General features: G+C 46.1%; 1 protein-coding gene across 2 annotated transcripts in view; it reads right to left on the reverse strand.

Annotated features, from left to right (window-relative positions):
* Iqck (IQ motif containing K) overlaps window positions 1–17,964 on the reverse strand; it is an 84,749-nt gene that overhangs the window by 14,223 nt on the left and 52,562 nt on the right. For both annotated transcript variants that reach the window (XM_048332800.1, XM_048332799.1), the window contains one exon: window positions 6,190–6,301. In XM_048332800.1, coding sequence (XP_048188757.1) covers window positions 6,190–6,301 — 112 coding nt within the window. The remainder of the gene's footprint in view (window positions 1–6,189; window positions 6,302–17,964) is intronic.

Below are 17,964 nucleotides of genomic sequence, written 5' to 3' on the forward strand. Positions count from 1 at the left end.
AGCTGGCAAAAGTGTATTGTTGACGTGAAGTTTGATGAGAAGGAAGACATGAAATGTCCTCATCTGCCCCCCCCCATGGTAATTATGGGTGATGACTGATTCAGCCATTAATTTGGCTGTGCTAATCATTAAACACCACATATTTATATTAAGTACAGCAATGCCTTGTACTCTTTGAATATATATAATCTCCTCCCACTTGGGGTTGAACTCAAGGCCTTGTGCTTGCTAGGCAGGTGTTCTAACACTTCTGCCATGCCCATCCAGACCTTTTTGTATGCTATTTTCAAGGCAGAGTCTTGCTTTATGCCCAGGCCTACCTGGGCTGCCATCTTCCTCCGTATTCCTCTCCAAGTTGCTGGGGAAGGTGCCACCTCACTTAAGTCATTGGTTGAAACAGAGTCTCATAAATTTTGGGGTTTTTTTGGTAGGGGAAGGACTGGGCTGGCTTCAGATCCCCTAATCTCCACTTCCCAAGTAGCAAGGGTTACAGGCTTGAGCCACCACACCCAGATACATTATTTTTATTTCTGTTAAATATTTTAAGATAAAAAATAAATCTCTAGCAACTGTAGGGCCTTACAGTATTTTGTCAACAGCATTCAGTGCCCCTGATCTTTCCCCCCTAATTTTTATTTTATTTTATTTTTGCCCGTCCTGAACTCAGGCCCTGAGTCCAAAAGCCCAGGACTGGCAAAAATAAATAAATAAATAAAACTGTATCACACATGTTTCCATAACTATTACAAATAGCTTAAGTAGGGAATAAACAGTTAAATTTCTTTTGACAGATCTCACATTCCTTCTCCCTGCCTTTCAAAATATCAAGTGATAAAAGTCATTTAGAGATTCTTTGTACAAGGCCCGGCTGGACATGATAGCTCACACCTGTAATCTCACCTCTGTGGGAGGCATAGGTCTGAGGCAGGTCCTTAGACAAAAAAAGAAAGACCCCAAAGTGTTCCTGTCAGCCATTTTAACTTTTCTAAGGGGTCCTCATGACGTTGAGCTAAGCATGCTGGGTAAACTGCCCACCATCTTTCCTTCTTGTCTGTGACCTTACACTGAGCCCGCCCAATTGCTGGCCTATGGATCCTGTGGGGGCTTCCCAAATAAGCCCTCCATGTCCTTTGCTTCCAAAGGGCTGCTTTGAAATAGTCGTGTGCGCTCTATACCTGTTGCAGGTGACAAATCCTTCCTCCTCTTTCCTTGGCAATGCTTATTTTGGCTTTGTTCCCATCAGGATGGGCACCATTGTGTTCAGTAACTGACATTCAATTACAAAGAACATTTGAAAAACATTACCATCTGATGCTAAAATATACACTGTTGAGACAGGATGTGTGTGTGTGTGTGTGTGTGTGTGTGTGTGTGTGTGTGTGCGCGTGCCCCGATCCTGGGCTTGAACTCAGGGCCTGGGCACTGTCCCTAAGCTTTTTCACTCAGGGCTGGTACTCTACCACTTGAGCCACAGCTCCACTTCTGGCTTTTTGGTAATTAATTGGTCCTAAGAGTCTCATGGACTTTCCTACCCAAGCTGGCTTTGAGCCTAAATCCTCAGATCTCAGCCTCTTGAGTAGCTAGGATTACAGGCCATGAGACAGCAGTCTTTTTTTTTTTTTTTTAAAACAAGATCACCAACATGACTTAGGCATCTTCTTTTTAATTGCACTGGCTGAAAATTTAACACACATATTTAAAAATAATCTATGCATCTGTCCCAATAGCTAGAGACTGGAGGATAAGTTCAAGTCATTCTCTCCTTCAAGGAAATAATGTTTGGGATGGCAGCTTGACTCAGTTTGTAACTTGAGACTGGTTTTATATATAACCAGAATTCTGCCCAACAGCTGACATTCCTCTTCCTTAGACCACCTGTCTGCACCATGGTTGCTCAGAAAGAAAACAAAAACAAAAAACCCAAAGACAAAACAAAACAAAAAACAGATTTTTTTCTAATATAAATACCAGAGCACAATACTGGTAAAACAGTAACAGCCTAAAATGATGTTTGTTGGATTGTTGAATTTGTATATAGATAAGTATGAGTTTTTGTGGATTCTTTCTTTCTTTCTTTTCTTTCTTTCTTTCTTTCTTTCTTTCTTTCTTTCTTTCTTTCTTTCTTTCTTTCTTTCTTTCTTCCTTTCTTCCTTCCTTCCTTTCTTTCCCTTCCTTCCTCCCTCCCTCCCTCTCTCCTTCTCTCTCTCCTTCCCTCTCTCCTTCCTCCCTTCTTCCCTCCCTCCCTTTCTTCCTCCTTTCTTGTCCGGCGTGGGGCTTGAACTCAGGGCCTGGCATTGTCCCTGAGCGCTTCAGCTCAAGGTTAGTGCTCTGCCAATTGAGCCACTATGCTACTTCCAGTTTTCTTGGGCTGGCTTTGAACTGTGATCCTCAGATCTTAGCCTCCTGAGTAGCTAGGATTATAGGTATGAACCACCAGCAACTGGCTTTTTTTAAAAAAAAAAAACTTTCTTTCTTTATAAACAAAGTTGAAAAAACTCTTTTCAGTCATGTGTGGCCATGCTCATTGTATCCCCAGTACTCAAGAGGCTGAAGCTGGAAGCTGTAGAATTCGAGGCCAGCCTGAGCTACATAACCAGAGCCAGACCAGCTGAGCTATATAGCAAGACCTTGAAGTTTGGGCTTAACATCTGGGTTTCAGACTACTGCACTGGTATATTTTCTAGTGTTCCACACTACCCATACGTTGGAAATAGAAAGCCACTTTGATGCCTGCAGAAGATAATTTAGCTAGATGAGACACTGTGTGTGTGGGGGTGTGTGTGCATGTGCGCACGTGTGCACGTGCATACTGGGGCTTGAACTCAGTCCCTTAGTACATACTGGGGCTTGAACTCAGTCCCTTAGTGCATACTGGGGCTTGAACTCAGTCCCTTAGTGCATACTGGGGCTTGAACTCAGTCCCTTAGCTTTTTCTGCTCAAGGCTAGCATTCTACCACTTGAGCCACAGCTCTACTTCCAGTGTTTTGCTGGCTAACAGGCTATCAGAGTCTCATTGACTTTGCCGCCCAGGATGACTTCAAACCATGATCCTCAGATCTCAGGCTCCTGAGTAGCTAGGATGACAGGTGTGAGCCACCAGTGCCCTGCTCAGCTCAGTGGAACTTTAAGAAAGCCCACACTTCTATGTCACACAGTCTACTGGTCTTGGTCACTGCAGATATAACAGGGGAAAAAAAAATGCCCAGACAATAAGCAGTTCATGTTTGTGGAAATTCCTGCGGAGGCTGTGGGAGAATCCAAGAGTGGTTTGTGGGGTTGGGGACAAGGCGCAGTGGTTCAGCCCTGGCCTGGCTTGCATGAGGCTCTGAGTTCCGCCCCCAGCACCATGAAAGAACAACAAGCCAGAGAGGGCTTGTCCCTGGCATCCAGAAAGGGCTGAGGGAGCCCCAGCCCCAGCCTGCCACTGCTGTGTGTCCTTGGGTATGCCGCTAGACCTTCCTAGTCCTCTCTCCATGCTTCTGCAGAATGAAGCCCCAAGCTCCATCCCTTCTCCTGCATGTACAGACCACCTGCTTTGGGCCGGGCTGTGGGAGGCAGGGAAAGGGGTACTGGGGCAACATGACAAACCCCTCCACACAACTCTGCTTGCTCAGAGTCTCTCAGAGGAAACCAACACAAGACTGCTGAGACACACAGAGAACTTAATGACAGGGTTGTGACAATGAAGGCACCGAGTGTCCTCTGCACGGGGACCCATGCAAAGACTAGCTCCTGGAACCCTTTTCTCTGGGAACACTGAGGCTTCATGAGGTTGGCTAGGTCAAGGTCACATGCACAGACACAGTAGTTCAAACACCTGGTCAGTGTCCACTTGTGTGCTGATAGGTGCTTGTACACGCATGTGCACACATGCATGAGTGCACAAGCTAGGCAAGGGCACCACCACTGAGCTGCCCCCACCCCCAGCCTTTATACTGTTTTTTCTTTTCTTTCTGTTTGGCCCAGGGCCATTTCCTTGGCTCCCACCAACTAGTGTTTACTGAAGACCACCATAATGAAGAAAGTTCTGCTCCCAGAGCCCCTGGGAGGTGGCAAGATTGGCCCCTGGCTGGAGTGGGATGGCTTGCACTCTGCCCCCTCTACAAGCCGATAACCATGTCCAGTCCCATCTCCTCTACCTGCTCCCAAGCCAGCCAGCTCCATCCATCAACCTGCAGCACCTCAACCCAAAGAACATGGAGAAGTGGCCGTCGCAGGCCCACTGCACTTCCTCTGACCTTCCGACTGATTAGAGCGCAGAGTGTCTTCCACCTTCCAAGTGAAACAAAGCAGCAGCTGTGCATGCAGAGGACCAGGGCTGAGCCAGCCAAGCAGCAGTGACCACGCACACTGCTTCTTTACAGGGCACACAGACCGCCAGTGACTGTGCTCCCGCACAGTGGCTCATTTAAACCTCCCAACTCATCCACCCACACACCCATCATTCATCCATCACCCATTCTCCATCCATACCCATCATCCATCTATCATCTCTCCATCTATCTTACATCCCATCCATCCATTATCCATCCATCATTCGCCCATCAATTCATCCATTATCCCTCATTGATCCACCATCCATTCATCATCCAACTATCTGTCATCCATCCATCCACCCACTCACCATCTCTCCATCCACTCACCCATCCATCCATCCATCAACTCAATCATGCGCTCATCCCTTTTTACTCTGTGTTTACCAGGACCAGGCATGGGTCAAGGAAGTGAGCCAGGCAAAGCTGAAGCTCCACGTGGAGGTTCCACGTAAGTAGGATGCTCTAGATCAACCAGGAATACATAAATACACAACCAAGAATTCACAAGACCCACACAGGACTGGTAGAGTCCATGAGACTCTGATCAATTAACCAGCAGAAAGCTGGAAGTGAAACTGTGGCTCAAGTGGTAGAGTGCCAAGCTTGAGCAGAAAAAAGCCAAGCAAGGGCTGGAAATATGGCCTAGTGGCAAGAGCGCTTGCCTCGTATACATGAAGCCCTGGGTTTGATTCCCCAGCACCACATACACAGAAAATGGCCAGAAGTGGTGTGGCGCTGTGGCTCAAGTGGCAGAGTGCTAGCTTTGAGCAAAAAGAAGGTAGAGACAGTGCTCAGGCCTTGAGTTCAAAGCCCAGGACTGGCAAACACACACACACACACACACACACACACACACACACACACACACAAAAGAAAAAGAAAAAGCAAAGCAAGAGCAAAAGATCCTGAGTTCAAGTCCCAGTACCACACACACACACACAAATAAAAAGAATGATAGCAAGTAAAACACAACAGGGACACATAAGCCTGGCAGGTGGAGAGTGCTTGTTTTGTTATTTTTTTGTATTGTGTATATGTGTCATAAATTTCTCAAGGGAGGTGGAGGGTAATGAAGGCTCTCCAGAGAAATAATTAATGAGAGATTACCTGCTTATAATTTATCTTAAAATGGAAGAAGAATATTAGGTATAAGAAAGAAATTTGTAACATGGTACTGGCTCACAATGGAGGCAGGAAGCCACCCCCTTATGTACCCCCCCCCCCACATGTCCAGCCCAGGTCTAGAAGCTGAGACATAGGAGCCCCTGGCCTGGCAAAGTCCAGCATTTGCACTCAGATAGGCAGTGGTAACCCAACCACTGTGCTCTGTTCCTGACCTCAACAGAGTAGACAACAGACCTATGAAGGATACCCACTTTATCCAGCACCCCAGTTAAAATTCAAGTTTTGGAAACACCCTCCCAGCTCTACCTAGAAATAACACTTACCAGTTCTCTGGGCCTCCTGAGAGCCAGTCAAATGGACACATAAAATTAACCATCACAAACAAAAGACAAGCACTAAATGCTATTTAAATTCAGACACAATCAACAACTTAGAACAACTACCTACCTATCCTGTTGCTAGACACTGTGTTTTCAAAATGATAGGTTAGTCGTGTAGCTTTAAAAACAAATAAATAAAAGCCTACAGACCGAAAGTGACATCAAAGTTGTCCCTGAGGGAGGGCCACGTGAAGTATGTTATGCCAACCATCGTTCTAGAATAGTCCTGAGGCACACAGCTTCTCCCGCACCCACACTGACTTCCAGGCAGACCAACAGCCTTATGAACCCCCCTACTGTCTTGAGCCTCTGATAAGGGATGGGGATTTTCCCAAATAAAGTAAGGATTGGGAACCATACCGCTGACCTTTTTGCTCTTGTTTGGCCCAGAGCATTTGCACCCGCTGGCGAATGTACTTGTCCTCATGGAGTTTCTTCTGCCACTGACGAAGCTCTTGAATTTCAGGATCACAACGTACCTGCAAAGATCCCCAGAAAGCTTTAGCACTTCTCTTTTCATTTATTTTTTCAAACCAAATTTTACACTGCAGTACACTAATGACACATGGAAAAATGTTTACACATCTAGCAGATATACTATTTATTTATTTACTTGATGGTACTGGGATTTGAACTCAAATTTGCTCCATAGGTATCGTTATTTATTTATTTTGTACTTTGCAGTGCTGGGGATCAAGCCTAGGGCTTAGAACATGTTTAGCAATCACTCCGGATGTACTTTTGATTCTCAATGAATCATTGTTGTCAGTGAATTATCTGTACTGCCAAAGCTCATGTTATATATGGGCTTAAATATGGTTGCATGAATGTTGATACAAGAATGGTAACTGGGGAACCTTTTAGATTTGTGCCATCTATAGAAATACAATGGAGATGTGTGTACTTTTTCATTTCCTCGGCCTCCTTTTAAAAAACTAAAAATAGGGGCTGGGAATGTGGCTTACTGGTAGAGTGCTTGTCTAGCATGCATGAAGCCCTTGGTTCAATTTCTCAGTACCACATACACAGAAAAGGCTGGAAGTAGTGCTGTGGCTCAAGTGGTAGAGTGCCATCCTTGAGCAAAAGAAACTCAGGGACAGTGCCCAGGACTTTAGTTCAAGCCCCAGGACAAGCACCAAAAAAAAAATCTAAGCTAAAAATAAGCAGGGGAGGACCAAAAATTTATACAGTCTGAAGAGAAACCACAGGATGAGATGGCTTTTAAGAGTTTATCTTAGCTGGGTATTGGTGGCTAACTCCTGTCATCCTCAGGAGGTTGAAATATGAAGATCAAAGGTCAAAGCCACCCCAGGCAGATAAATCCAAAGAGAATGATTTCCAATTAACCAGTGAAAAGCTAAAAGTAGGGATGTGGCTCCGTGCCAGCCTTGAATTGAAAAGGTGAGGGCGCACATGCACGTGCGCGCATGCACACACACATGTGCGCGCGCACACACACATACATCTTATTTCAACTACAATATCACAAAGCTTTTGCCATTTCAACAGTAAGGGTTGGGCCATAAGGCACATTTAAAAAATAATAATTACCTATTTATTGTCAAAGTGGTGTAAAGAGGGGTTACAGTTTCATACGATAAGGCACATTTTTGCACTTCACCACACATGCTAGTTTGGATAGCTGCATTTCAAGTGTTCTCACTGATGCCTTACTGCATTGGACAGCAAGGTTCTAGATGAATCTGTGAGTGTAGGAAGAGCTCCATCTCATAGCGACTGAATGAGGCCTGCCTCACACTGGGCCTTGTTCTAGACATCAAGAATACGAAGACAGGGCTGGGAATACGGCCTAGTGGCAAGAGTGCTTGCCTTGTATACATGAAGCCCTGGGTTCGATTTCCCAGCACCATATATACAGAAAACGGCCAGAAGTGGCGCTGTGGCTCAAGTGGTGGAGTGCTAGCCTTGAGCAAACAGAAGCCAGGGACAGTGCTCCTGCCCTGAGTCTAAGGCCCAGGACTGGCAAAAAAAAAAAGAATACGAAGACGGTGAGTGGTGATTGTAATCATTGTGTTTGCTTTGTCACCACTGTAGCTTACTTACTGAGCTGTCAGCCTAGGCACTGAGGGTGTTATCACCTAATGAAGCGGGAGGGGCTTTTTACAGATGAGAGAGCTGAGTTCAGGCAGCTTGCCAAGTTGTATGGCTAGGAAATGGTGGGGCTGGGATTAACCATAGAGCAGGGGATGAGAAAAGATTGACAAAGTGTGACCCGGTGTCCATGGCTCCCTCCTGTAATCCTAAAGATGCAAGAGGCTAAGACTTGGAGGAGTGCACTTTGAAGCCAGACCTGGGCAGAAAAAGGTCCTGAGACTCCATCTCAAGAGAAGAAACTGATCATGATATGTGCCACCATCTGCCATGGCAGATTATGATCCAGGGGTGCATACGGAAAGGAACTGAGACCCTACCTCAAAAATAAGCAACGCAAAAAAAACAGCTGGATTCGTGGCTCATCAGCACAGCACCTGCCTAGCAAGCATGAGGCCCTGAGTCCAGCAAAAAAACAAACCATGGCTGAAGAGAAGCAAGAGTTTGCCTGGGAAAAGAAGAGCCACATTTCCAAAGAAATCATCATGGGATAAACTAATAAAGATGGCTAGCGTAAGGTTCCCATACTTAACCACTTCCATTCACTCAAGATGAAAGATGAGACCATAGCCAGGTGCCAGTGGCTCACCCCTATAGTCTTAGTTACCGGGGAAGCAGAGATCTGAGGATCTGAGGGTCCAGTCCAGGCAGGAAAGTTCATGAGACTCATTATCTCCAATGAACCACCCAAAAATCCAGAAAGAGAGCTGTGGTTCAAGTGGCAGAGTACTAGCCTTGAATGAAAAAGCTCAGGGACAGAGCTCAGGCCCTGAATTCAAGCCCAGGACTGTCTCTCTTCTCTCTCTCTCTCTCTCTCTCTCTCTCTCTCTCTCTCTCTCTCTCTCTCTCTCTCTCTCTCTCACACACACACACACACACACACACACACACACACACACACACACTCCACCCAAGTCCTGACCTTCCTGCTGGGGTCACTGTATTACAGGGGTGAACCTTGGGCAAGCTTGGGCTCTCGAGTTTTACCTTTCAAAGCCACCCACACATCTACCTCCCCACGACACCAGCACATCCCTCAAAGAGGCTGCACTGAGGCAGACCCGGTCCCAGCACCCCAGAGTCCCCTCAACCCCCAAACCACCTTCTCTTTTGCTCTTCATCAGCACACAGCTGCCTCATCCTCCTGTCTGTAATTTTACTTTGGGAGATGGGCCGCCCTTGCCTCTCACAACTCTTCCATCTGAGTCACTTCCATCTGAGTAAAGCCAATGGCTGTGTATGTTTGTGGTAAAAGACAATGTCATGTAAAATGTACCCTTCTAAGTATTATAAGTCATTTGGCATCATGCCCGAGGTACATTCAAGAACATTGTGCAGTCACCACCATCATGCAGTTCCACAAAGTTCCCGGGGCCCCAGAAGGAAGCTCCAGACCCATTTCATGACTCCCCTCCATGCCCCACCCCCACCCCAGTCACTAATCTACTTGTCTTCCTGTTGGGGTATTTTGTGTAAATGGCATCAAACTTCCATGTGGCCTGGGCCTGTCCTGTCTCATACTTGTACTTGAGTGTTGTAGCCGGGCACTGGTGGCTCAGCCTGCCATCCTAGCTAGTCAAGAGGCTGAGATCTAAGGATCATGATTCAAAGCCAGCCCAGGCAATAAAAGTCTCTGAGACTTTAATCCCCAATTAACCAGCAAAAAAGTGGGAAGTGGAAGTATGGTTCAAGTAAAGCATCAGCCTTGAGTAACAAAGCCAAGGGAAAATACCCAGGCCCTGAGTTTAAGCCCCAGTACTGGTGCGCGCGCGCACACACACACACACACACACACACACACACACACACACACACACACACACAGAATGTTATAAAGGTTCTCCTCGTGAGGGGAGATCTCGTACTTCCTTCTGGACTGTTCCATCCATCACATAGTGACCCCATAGTGTGTCCATCAACCCATCTGTTCATGGTCACAGGAACTACTGGTGTCCTTTGGCTGCTGTGCACACTTCTATTATGATGAACATTTTTGTGCACCATTTGGGTGCCATGAACAGTTCTTGACAAGTTGTGTTACAACGCCCATTTTCCTGTGGCTGCCTGACTCTCACTTACCTAAGGAACAGCTAACACACCGGTGTTCCACTCCTTGCAGAAGGTCACACTTGTTCCTGTGACTTCCCTCTGCCTGGCCAGAGCCCTTGGCTGTCCCTTGACTCTTCTGTGTTCACATGGAAGAGCTGGGCGGAAGACACCCAGTCTTGTTAGCCTCTCCCTGACAGAAAAAGCTGGGGCCTGGACAGAAGGCTTTGGGGAGCTCCATGGAACTCAGCTAATCCCAGTCATTGGCACCACGATTAGAGAATCCATTCAAATGGCTGCGGTTGTGCCAATCAGCACATACCATAGCATGCAGTGTAAGGCTGAACATGTAAACAACTCCACTGCAAAACAAAGACTCTGTGGCTGCTGCCTGTCTTTTTTTTTTCCCCCCTAGTCCTGGGCCTTAAACTCTAGGCCTGGGTGCTATCCATGAGCTTCTTTTGCTTCAGACAAGCACTCTACCACTTGAGAGATGGTGCCATTTCCAGCTTTTTTGAGTAGTTTATTGGAGGTAAGAGTCTCAAAGTTTCCTGCCCAGGCTGGCTTCAAACTGTGATCCTCAGATCTCAGCTTTCTGAGTAGCTGGAATGGCAGGCATGAGCCGCTCACACCCAGCTCTGTCTTTCACTGTTAAAAATTCCTGGATGAGGGGCTGGGGATATGGCCTAGTGGCAAGAGTGCTTGCCTTGTATACATGAGGCCCTGGGTTCGATTCCCCAGCACTACATATATAGAAAACAGCCAGAAGTGGCACTGTGGCTCAAGTGGCAGAGTACTAGCCTTGAGCAAAAAGAAGCCAGGGACAGTGCTCAGGCCCTGAGTCCAAGGCCCAAGACTGGCCAAAAAAAAAAAAAAAAAAAAAAAATTCCTGGATGGAAGCCAGGCCCTGTAATCTTAGATACTCAGGAGGCTGAGATCCGAAGATCACAGTTCAAAGACAGCCTGGGCAGAAAAGTATATAAGACTCTTATCTCCAATGAAGCAGAAAAAAACCAAAACTGGAGCTGTGGCAGAAGTGGTAGAGTACCAGCCTTGAGTGAAAAAGCAAAAGGACAGTGGCCAGGCCAAGTAAAGCCTCAGGACTGATGTGCATATGGACACACGCGCACGCGCGCGCACACACACACACACACACATACATCCCTGGATAAAGTCCACTTTCTCTTCCAAGACACACATATGCACGTGACCTTGTGCAGATGCTAATTTTTATTTAGTTTGTTTTTGGGCTGAGGATGGAACCTTGCTAGGCAAATACTCTATCACTGAGCCCAGTTGTCAACTTTTATAAAAATGTCCATGAAATCATCAAATTCTTATAAAGGCCTTTGAGGAAATGCAATCCAGCGTGCTGTGTTGGTTTCAGGCCCCCCTCTGAGGATGGAACTTTGCCTCTCTGCTGAGAAACCTGAACAAGTTGTTGAAGGTCTCTGAGCTTTGATTTCCTCATCCATAAAAGTATTTACTGCCTAATAAGAGAAAGCTGCGATAACATATCTAAAGTGCTAAAAATATCTGACACATAATAAGCTTGAAATTTCTTAACACCTTCCCTTGTCCTCCCTCCCTCCCTCCCTCCCTCCTTCCCTCCCTCTCTTTTTCTTTCTCTGTCTTTCTTTCTCTTTCTCATGACATAGCCTCTTAGGACATCTCTGCCATGCCCTGACATACTAAAGATTATAATGAAGAACTTTAATCTCAAGAAAAGCCAGTTTCAACATATAGGAAATACAGGTTTGCAAAATCTCTTTCGATCACCTAATAAAATATTCTGCACTTTCTGGGCACAGGTGGCTCATGCCTATAATTCTGGCTACTCGGGAGGCTGAGATTTGAGGATCATGGTTCTAAGCCAACAGGGCAGGAAAAGTCTGGGAGAGTCTCATCTCTAATTAATGACTAGAAAACCAGAAGTAGAGCTGTGGCTCAAAGTGGTAGAGTTCTAGCCTTGAGCAAAAGAGCTCACAGCACCCAGGCCTTGAGTTCAAGCCCCAAGACCCACCAACAACAACAACACATCTCCACTAACAACTCATTAATTCCATTTTCTCTCTGTAAGGAAGTTTTGCTAAAGATCTTTTTCTGTAGCAAAAGCAAAATAAGAACAAAGCTGGCTGCTCATTCTGATGGTTACCACTTTTCTTAGGGTCTCAAGGAACTCATTTTACAAAGCCATAGATAGCATCTAGCCCCTGGCATTGGGCCCAAAATTCATCTGCAGGACAACTCTTAAGAGTTGTTTGAGGCCTTCAGGGGGGTTTGTTTCCCAGCAGAAGTAGGTGTGAGCCCAGGCCCAGTGATGATGGCAGTCAGGTGGAGGTGAAGTACATTCATTTGACTGAATAGGAAATATCAGTAGTCCTTTATCATAAAAACCCATCTGCAGCCCTGACATGATTTGTTTTTATTTGTTTGCCTTAAAATCCATTTTCTCTGTTAGGTCACCTTGCTTAACTTAGTACTTGTGTTGTAGATCTTAGGCCACCAGTACTTTACATCCGTGTGTGTGTGTGTGTGTGTGTGTGTGTGTGTGTGTGTGTGTGTACTAATACTGGGGCTTGAACTCAGAGCTTGGGCACTATCCCTTAGTTTTTTCACTCTAGGCTAGTGCTCCATCACTTGAACCACAGCTCCACTTCCAGCTTCATTTTTCTGGTTAACTGGAGATCTGAGTCTCATACAGGTTCCTGCCTAGGCTGGCTTTGAACTGTAATCCTCCTGAGTAGCTGGGATTACAGGTGTGAACCACGGGCACCCAGCTATTTCCCTTTTGTTATTAGCAATACATTGGTTGTGAGAGGAGGCTTTACTGTGACATTTTCATACTTGTAAACAAACAACACATCCCAAATGGCCTCACTTCCCTTCTTGTTCTCCCCATCTCTCTTCCCCCTTCTTAAAACAATTTCAACAGGTTTCATTGTTCTATTCCCCTACATGAAAATAACTATATGGACCGTGTTCAGTCTCCCTCTTCATTCACCCTCCCCCTTTCTGCTATTATCCAGTAACCTCATCTAAGCTTGTTTTATTTTCCTGCCATTCATTTTAAAGTGTGTATTAGTTGTACCAATGGGTTTCACTACAGTATTTCAGACACGCATATATTATGTTTTCATTCGTATAGTCCTCTATATTGCTTTCTCTTTTCCTGACCCTCACCCATTAAAGACCAACAGCTTTGCTTAAAGCGCCTTACTTGCAACCACTTGGGGGTCATTTTGTGTCACCAATACCTCTAGCAGGGAGGCAGTTTCATCCTGAAATCCCAGCTGAAAATCAGAGAAGTTTATTCTATTCACCTTTACTGTGGTTAGTGATGTATTGGTTGATAGCTCTCTTGCTTTTTTTTTTTTAATCGAATTTCCATGTTCCTTACTTGATGTCTAGTGCACTAGATTTCCTATATTCCAGTTGCTTCCTTCTGATCTGTTAGTACACATTCTACTTTCTTTAATGTTCTTACAATGTAAAAACCAAGTTTAAAAAACAAACAAAACAAATCAGTTCAGCCTTTCAAACAAGGCAGAGACCTCAGAATACTTCAACTGTAATCTCGGTCTCAACTTTCAACTTTCATATTGGTTTGTCTCGTCTTTATCTGTGTCTGGTTCATACCTGTTGGGGTCTATTGACTTCCTCTTTCAACACAGGGTCCTGTACCCCCTCCCTCCTTCCTGATGGATCTGGTCTCCCTCTGAGCCCAGTATATCATTTAGGAGATCTTTCAGTGAGAGACATGTCTGAAAATGCCTTTTATTTATAGCTCCTTCTCCAAATGATGGTTTCGTGGGTGTATAATTCTAGGTTCCATGTGATTTGCCCTCAGGACCAGGAAATATTACTCTTTGGCTGTCTTCTGGCATATTCTGTTGATCACAAGTCTGTAATCAGCCTCTTGTTTCTCCTGTGTGGGTGAGCTTTCCTGTAAGATAGCTCTAAGACATCTCTGCTTTTGGCCTATCTCATAGTTTCACCATGAAGCTTTTTTTTTTTTTTTTAATTCGGTGTGGCTTTGTCTATATTTAGCTGCATGTCTTCAACTTTGGAATATTCTCTCTTAGCGTCCCTGGAAACATGGTTTGTCCTTTTAGGTTTCCTATTACACTTGTGTTGGGTCATCTTCTTCTGATCCTGCTCTTGAAATGCTTTTCCACTTTCCCCATGTCTATGGGGTGGTGTCATTCTCTCTCCAGGAGCTGTCTCCCAGTTTACTAAGTGCTGCTCTAGCTGAGTCTATCTGCTAGTTCACCCACCCCTGAAATCGGGTGCAGGGCCCCCAAAGTCACCGAAGGACTACTTCAGCCCATTCACTCCACTGTTAGCACGTTTGGGATTTGTGCTTAGTCCTTTTCTCTTCTTTTGCCATACTGCCTTTGTCTTTTCAGCAAGGTTTAATTACTTTTTCTACTAAGTTTCTACAATCATTATATTATTTGATAGACTTAAGTTGCTCTTCTTGGGAACCTGGATTTCTGTAGTTGGTTCTATTTGCTGAGTCCTTTCTTCCTTGTTGGATTGATTGATAATGAGTATATAACTATTGAAGGTCATAGTTCCAACTCTGTTCGCCCAGGTCTGGGCTCATGTTTTTCAGCCAAGGCCAGTAAATGTTGTTGTTTGTTTTGTTTTGGAAAGGATCAGATAGTACATATTTTTGTGTCTTTTGGACCATACAGTCTCTGCCAGACCAACTTTGCCATTATATCACAAAAGCAACCGTTGACAATGTTCAAAATGGGCATGGCAGTGTTCCAATAAAACTTCACAAAAGATCAGGAAGGGAGCTGGGCACAGGTAGCTCAGGCCTGTAATCCTAGTTACTCAGTAGGCTGAGATCTAAGGATCATGGTTCAAAGACAGCCTGAGGAAGAAAGTCTGTGAGACTCTTATCTCCAATTAGCCACCAGAAAACCAGAAGTGAAGCTGTGGCTCAAAGTGACAGAGTACTATCCTTGAGCAAATGCGCTCAGAGACAGTGGCCAGTCCCCAGAGTTCATGACAAAAACAAAAAACAGGAAGGGAGCTGGGTGTTGTCTTGGCCATCAATTGTAATTTGCCAACCTCTGCACTTACCCTTGAGTGAACAATAAAGCCACAGCCCTACCCTCGTCTCTTACTCCCCCTTTCTATGTGTATTATGTAAATATTCCCCCTTTCTATGTGTATTATGTAAATATTATCAGTGCAAGATATTGTCCTAAGCCCAGCCAATGGCACCACTTGAGGCACGTGCTAAAAACACAGCACCAGGGCCCTAGCCCTGGAGGTTCTATCTATGCATGTGAGCTGGAAGGAAGACTTCTTTGGCGTGTTCAGCCTGAGCCCCAGGAGATTCTAACAAGGTTTGGGGTGTCCTGCTGTTCGGTTAGAAACATTGCCAGACCCACTCCTAACATCTGCACGGCCTCTGTTTCTGTTCCAGCAGGAATGCCTTGTAGCTGGAGGCAGAGCCTGACCCTCTGAGGCAAGCCGGAGTGCTGGGCTCTTCGTGGCTGGTCAGGAAGGCACGGCCCAGTGACTCACAGAACAGCTGCTCTCAGTGGGGAAGTCTTTTGCAGTCCTGGGCTGAAAAGGCTTCTCCCAGGAAGCCACGCCTACTCGGCACCAACATCCCTTTAATAATAAAGCCAGGTCACAGTGCGTACTAGTACTTCGGAAGAATGGGAGCGGAATTTCCCCCACTAGCTCGGTGATGGCAGTTCACATAAAGTTCACCATCTCCTCTGGGGCCCCTTGTTTGCCCACAGAATCAGGGAAGGAGGACATTGCAAAAGCATGCAAGGTATTCGATGAGCTTTCCAGTGATTTACAGCAGGCAAATTATAACAAAGTATGCTATTAATACATAAGGCTCTGTGGGGGTTTTGTCTGTCTGTCTGTTGTGCCAGTACTAGGGATTGAACTGAACTCAGGGGCTGGGCATTATTCCTTAGATTTTTTTTTTTTTTGCTCACCACTTGAACCACAACACCTCCATTCTGGCTTTTCGCTGGTTAACTGGAGACAAGAGTCTCTCAGATTTGTCTGCTTGGGCAGGCTGGCTTCAAACCAAGATCTTCAGATCTCAGCCTCTTTAGGAGCTATGATTATAAATGTGAGCCATGATTGCTGTCCATTTTGAATGAGTAAACTGATCCCTAGACAGAATCCCAGACTAGAACTTCCTGCGGCCCTGAACTTGTTCCCCAGCAGTCAGAATCCGAAGTAGTAGTTCTCTGGTTGTTCACTAGAGTTGCTTAAACAAATGCATAAAACATCCTGTGATTTCACAGATGGCTTCAGAGCTGCGCAGGTACGTACTTGTCAGCCTTGGCTCTAAGTGTGCACATGCGTGCTCCTCTGCCGGGGCTCTCGGTGGACAGGCATCACCTGTTTGACATGCAGCGTCTTGGGCCCCGTGCACACCAACTGGCCCAGATATTATGGGGTAGGTCCTGCAGCCTGCACACAAACAGGCCTTCCAGAAGATTCTGTACTGTGGCCCTGATGAATCACATTTGTCTATGTCCTCAGCCCTCTCTTCCCATTAAAGGAGAGCCCTGGGATCTAGGTGAGTGTCACAGCCTGCCTTGACCCACAAAAGACAACCCAAGGGCTGGCCTGCAGGTCCCGGAGTCTGGGCCTCACCTAGGCTGGAAGGACCTGGCTTTGCCTTGGTCCGTGATCCCTTAATTAGGACGTCTTGTTACTGAGCAGAAGGGAGCAAACCTCAGCTGTGGACTCTGCCTTGATGGGAAGTTATTCTGCCCTTCAGAGAAAAGGACTCTGGGAGAGATAGGAACAGAGATGCCGGAGCAGTGCCACAGGCCAGGGCTTCGCAGGCACTCACATCCTGCTCTGCTGATTTTAAAGATAAGGTCTTGCTATGCCACCGAGACTAATCTTGAGTTCATAATCCCCTTGCCTCCGCCTTCTGAACGCTGGGATTACAGGCATGCACTACCACACCTGGCTAGAAATTCTTACTGACTTTAAGCAAGGGGCTCTGCATTTTCACTTTAAACCGGGCCCTTCAAATGATCTGGCCAGTCCTGCCTATGTGTGGTGTTCTCACTTATTCCTTTTGTAACCCTAAGGACAAGGGTTATTCTCAGCCATATTTTAAGGTAAGAGAAAGGAGGCTCTGAGAAGTTCATTGCTAATCCAAGGTATCATGCAAGGGAGGAAGGATTCTCACTGTGGCCTTTTGGTGAACCCTATGGATACCATGGGCAAATATTGAGTTTGATTTAGCAGCTTCCTCCCCCAACATTTTTGGGGGTACACTGTGACTATGCAGCTATAAAGGGGGGTTGCTGATGGCCTAGCAAGTTGAGAAATCCTTTCCTGGGTTTATCAAAGGAGATGCATTTCTAACTATAACTGAATATATTTCACCCCTTACAAGAGCAGGCAGGGGTGAGCGAAGGGCATAGCCTGGCTTGGGAGGCTGCACACAGGGCAGCCCAAAGCCTCTGTGTGCAATGCTGGCCTACTTCAGGCTGCCGGGTGGCCCTGCCACTGCCCTGAGAACTGGACACTGACCATGGAAACCAGGCGCCCGCCCTCTGGGGTACAGCCAGGATCCCGCCAGGCACAGACAAAAGCTCAAGGACATTTTCAAAGCCCAGGGTTTTTGTGGATGGGGAGTAAAGCCAGCATTTAGGGGTCAGCATCAGGGAATGATCAGGAATATGCTCTCAGAGACACTGAGGCAGATCAGAGGAAGTCCATAAAGGAAAGAGCTGGTGGTTCTGAGTCCTTAGCCTGGGCCAGGCACTATGTGGCGTGCTGATGTGTCCCAGTATTGTCTGTACCCCTGTACATAACCCAGGGAGGGAAGCTCTATTCACAAGAAAGAAAACAGAGGCCTAGGGAAACCACTTCATTGAAGGTCACGGCATCTGCAAGCCAGGATTTGCAACTGTGACCTACAGAACTGCTTACCAAATCTTAGAAGCCAAGCCTCTCTCAGAGACTT

The sequence above is a fragment of the Perognathus longimembris genome, chromosome 23 (genome assembly GCF_023159225.1).
Source record: "Perognathus longimembris pacificus isolate PPM17 chromosome 23, ASM2315922v1, whole genome shotgun sequence".
Classification (NCBI taxonomy): domain Eukaryota; kingdom Metazoa; phylum Chordata; class Mammalia; order Rodentia; family Heteromyidae; genus Perognathus; species Perognathus longimembris.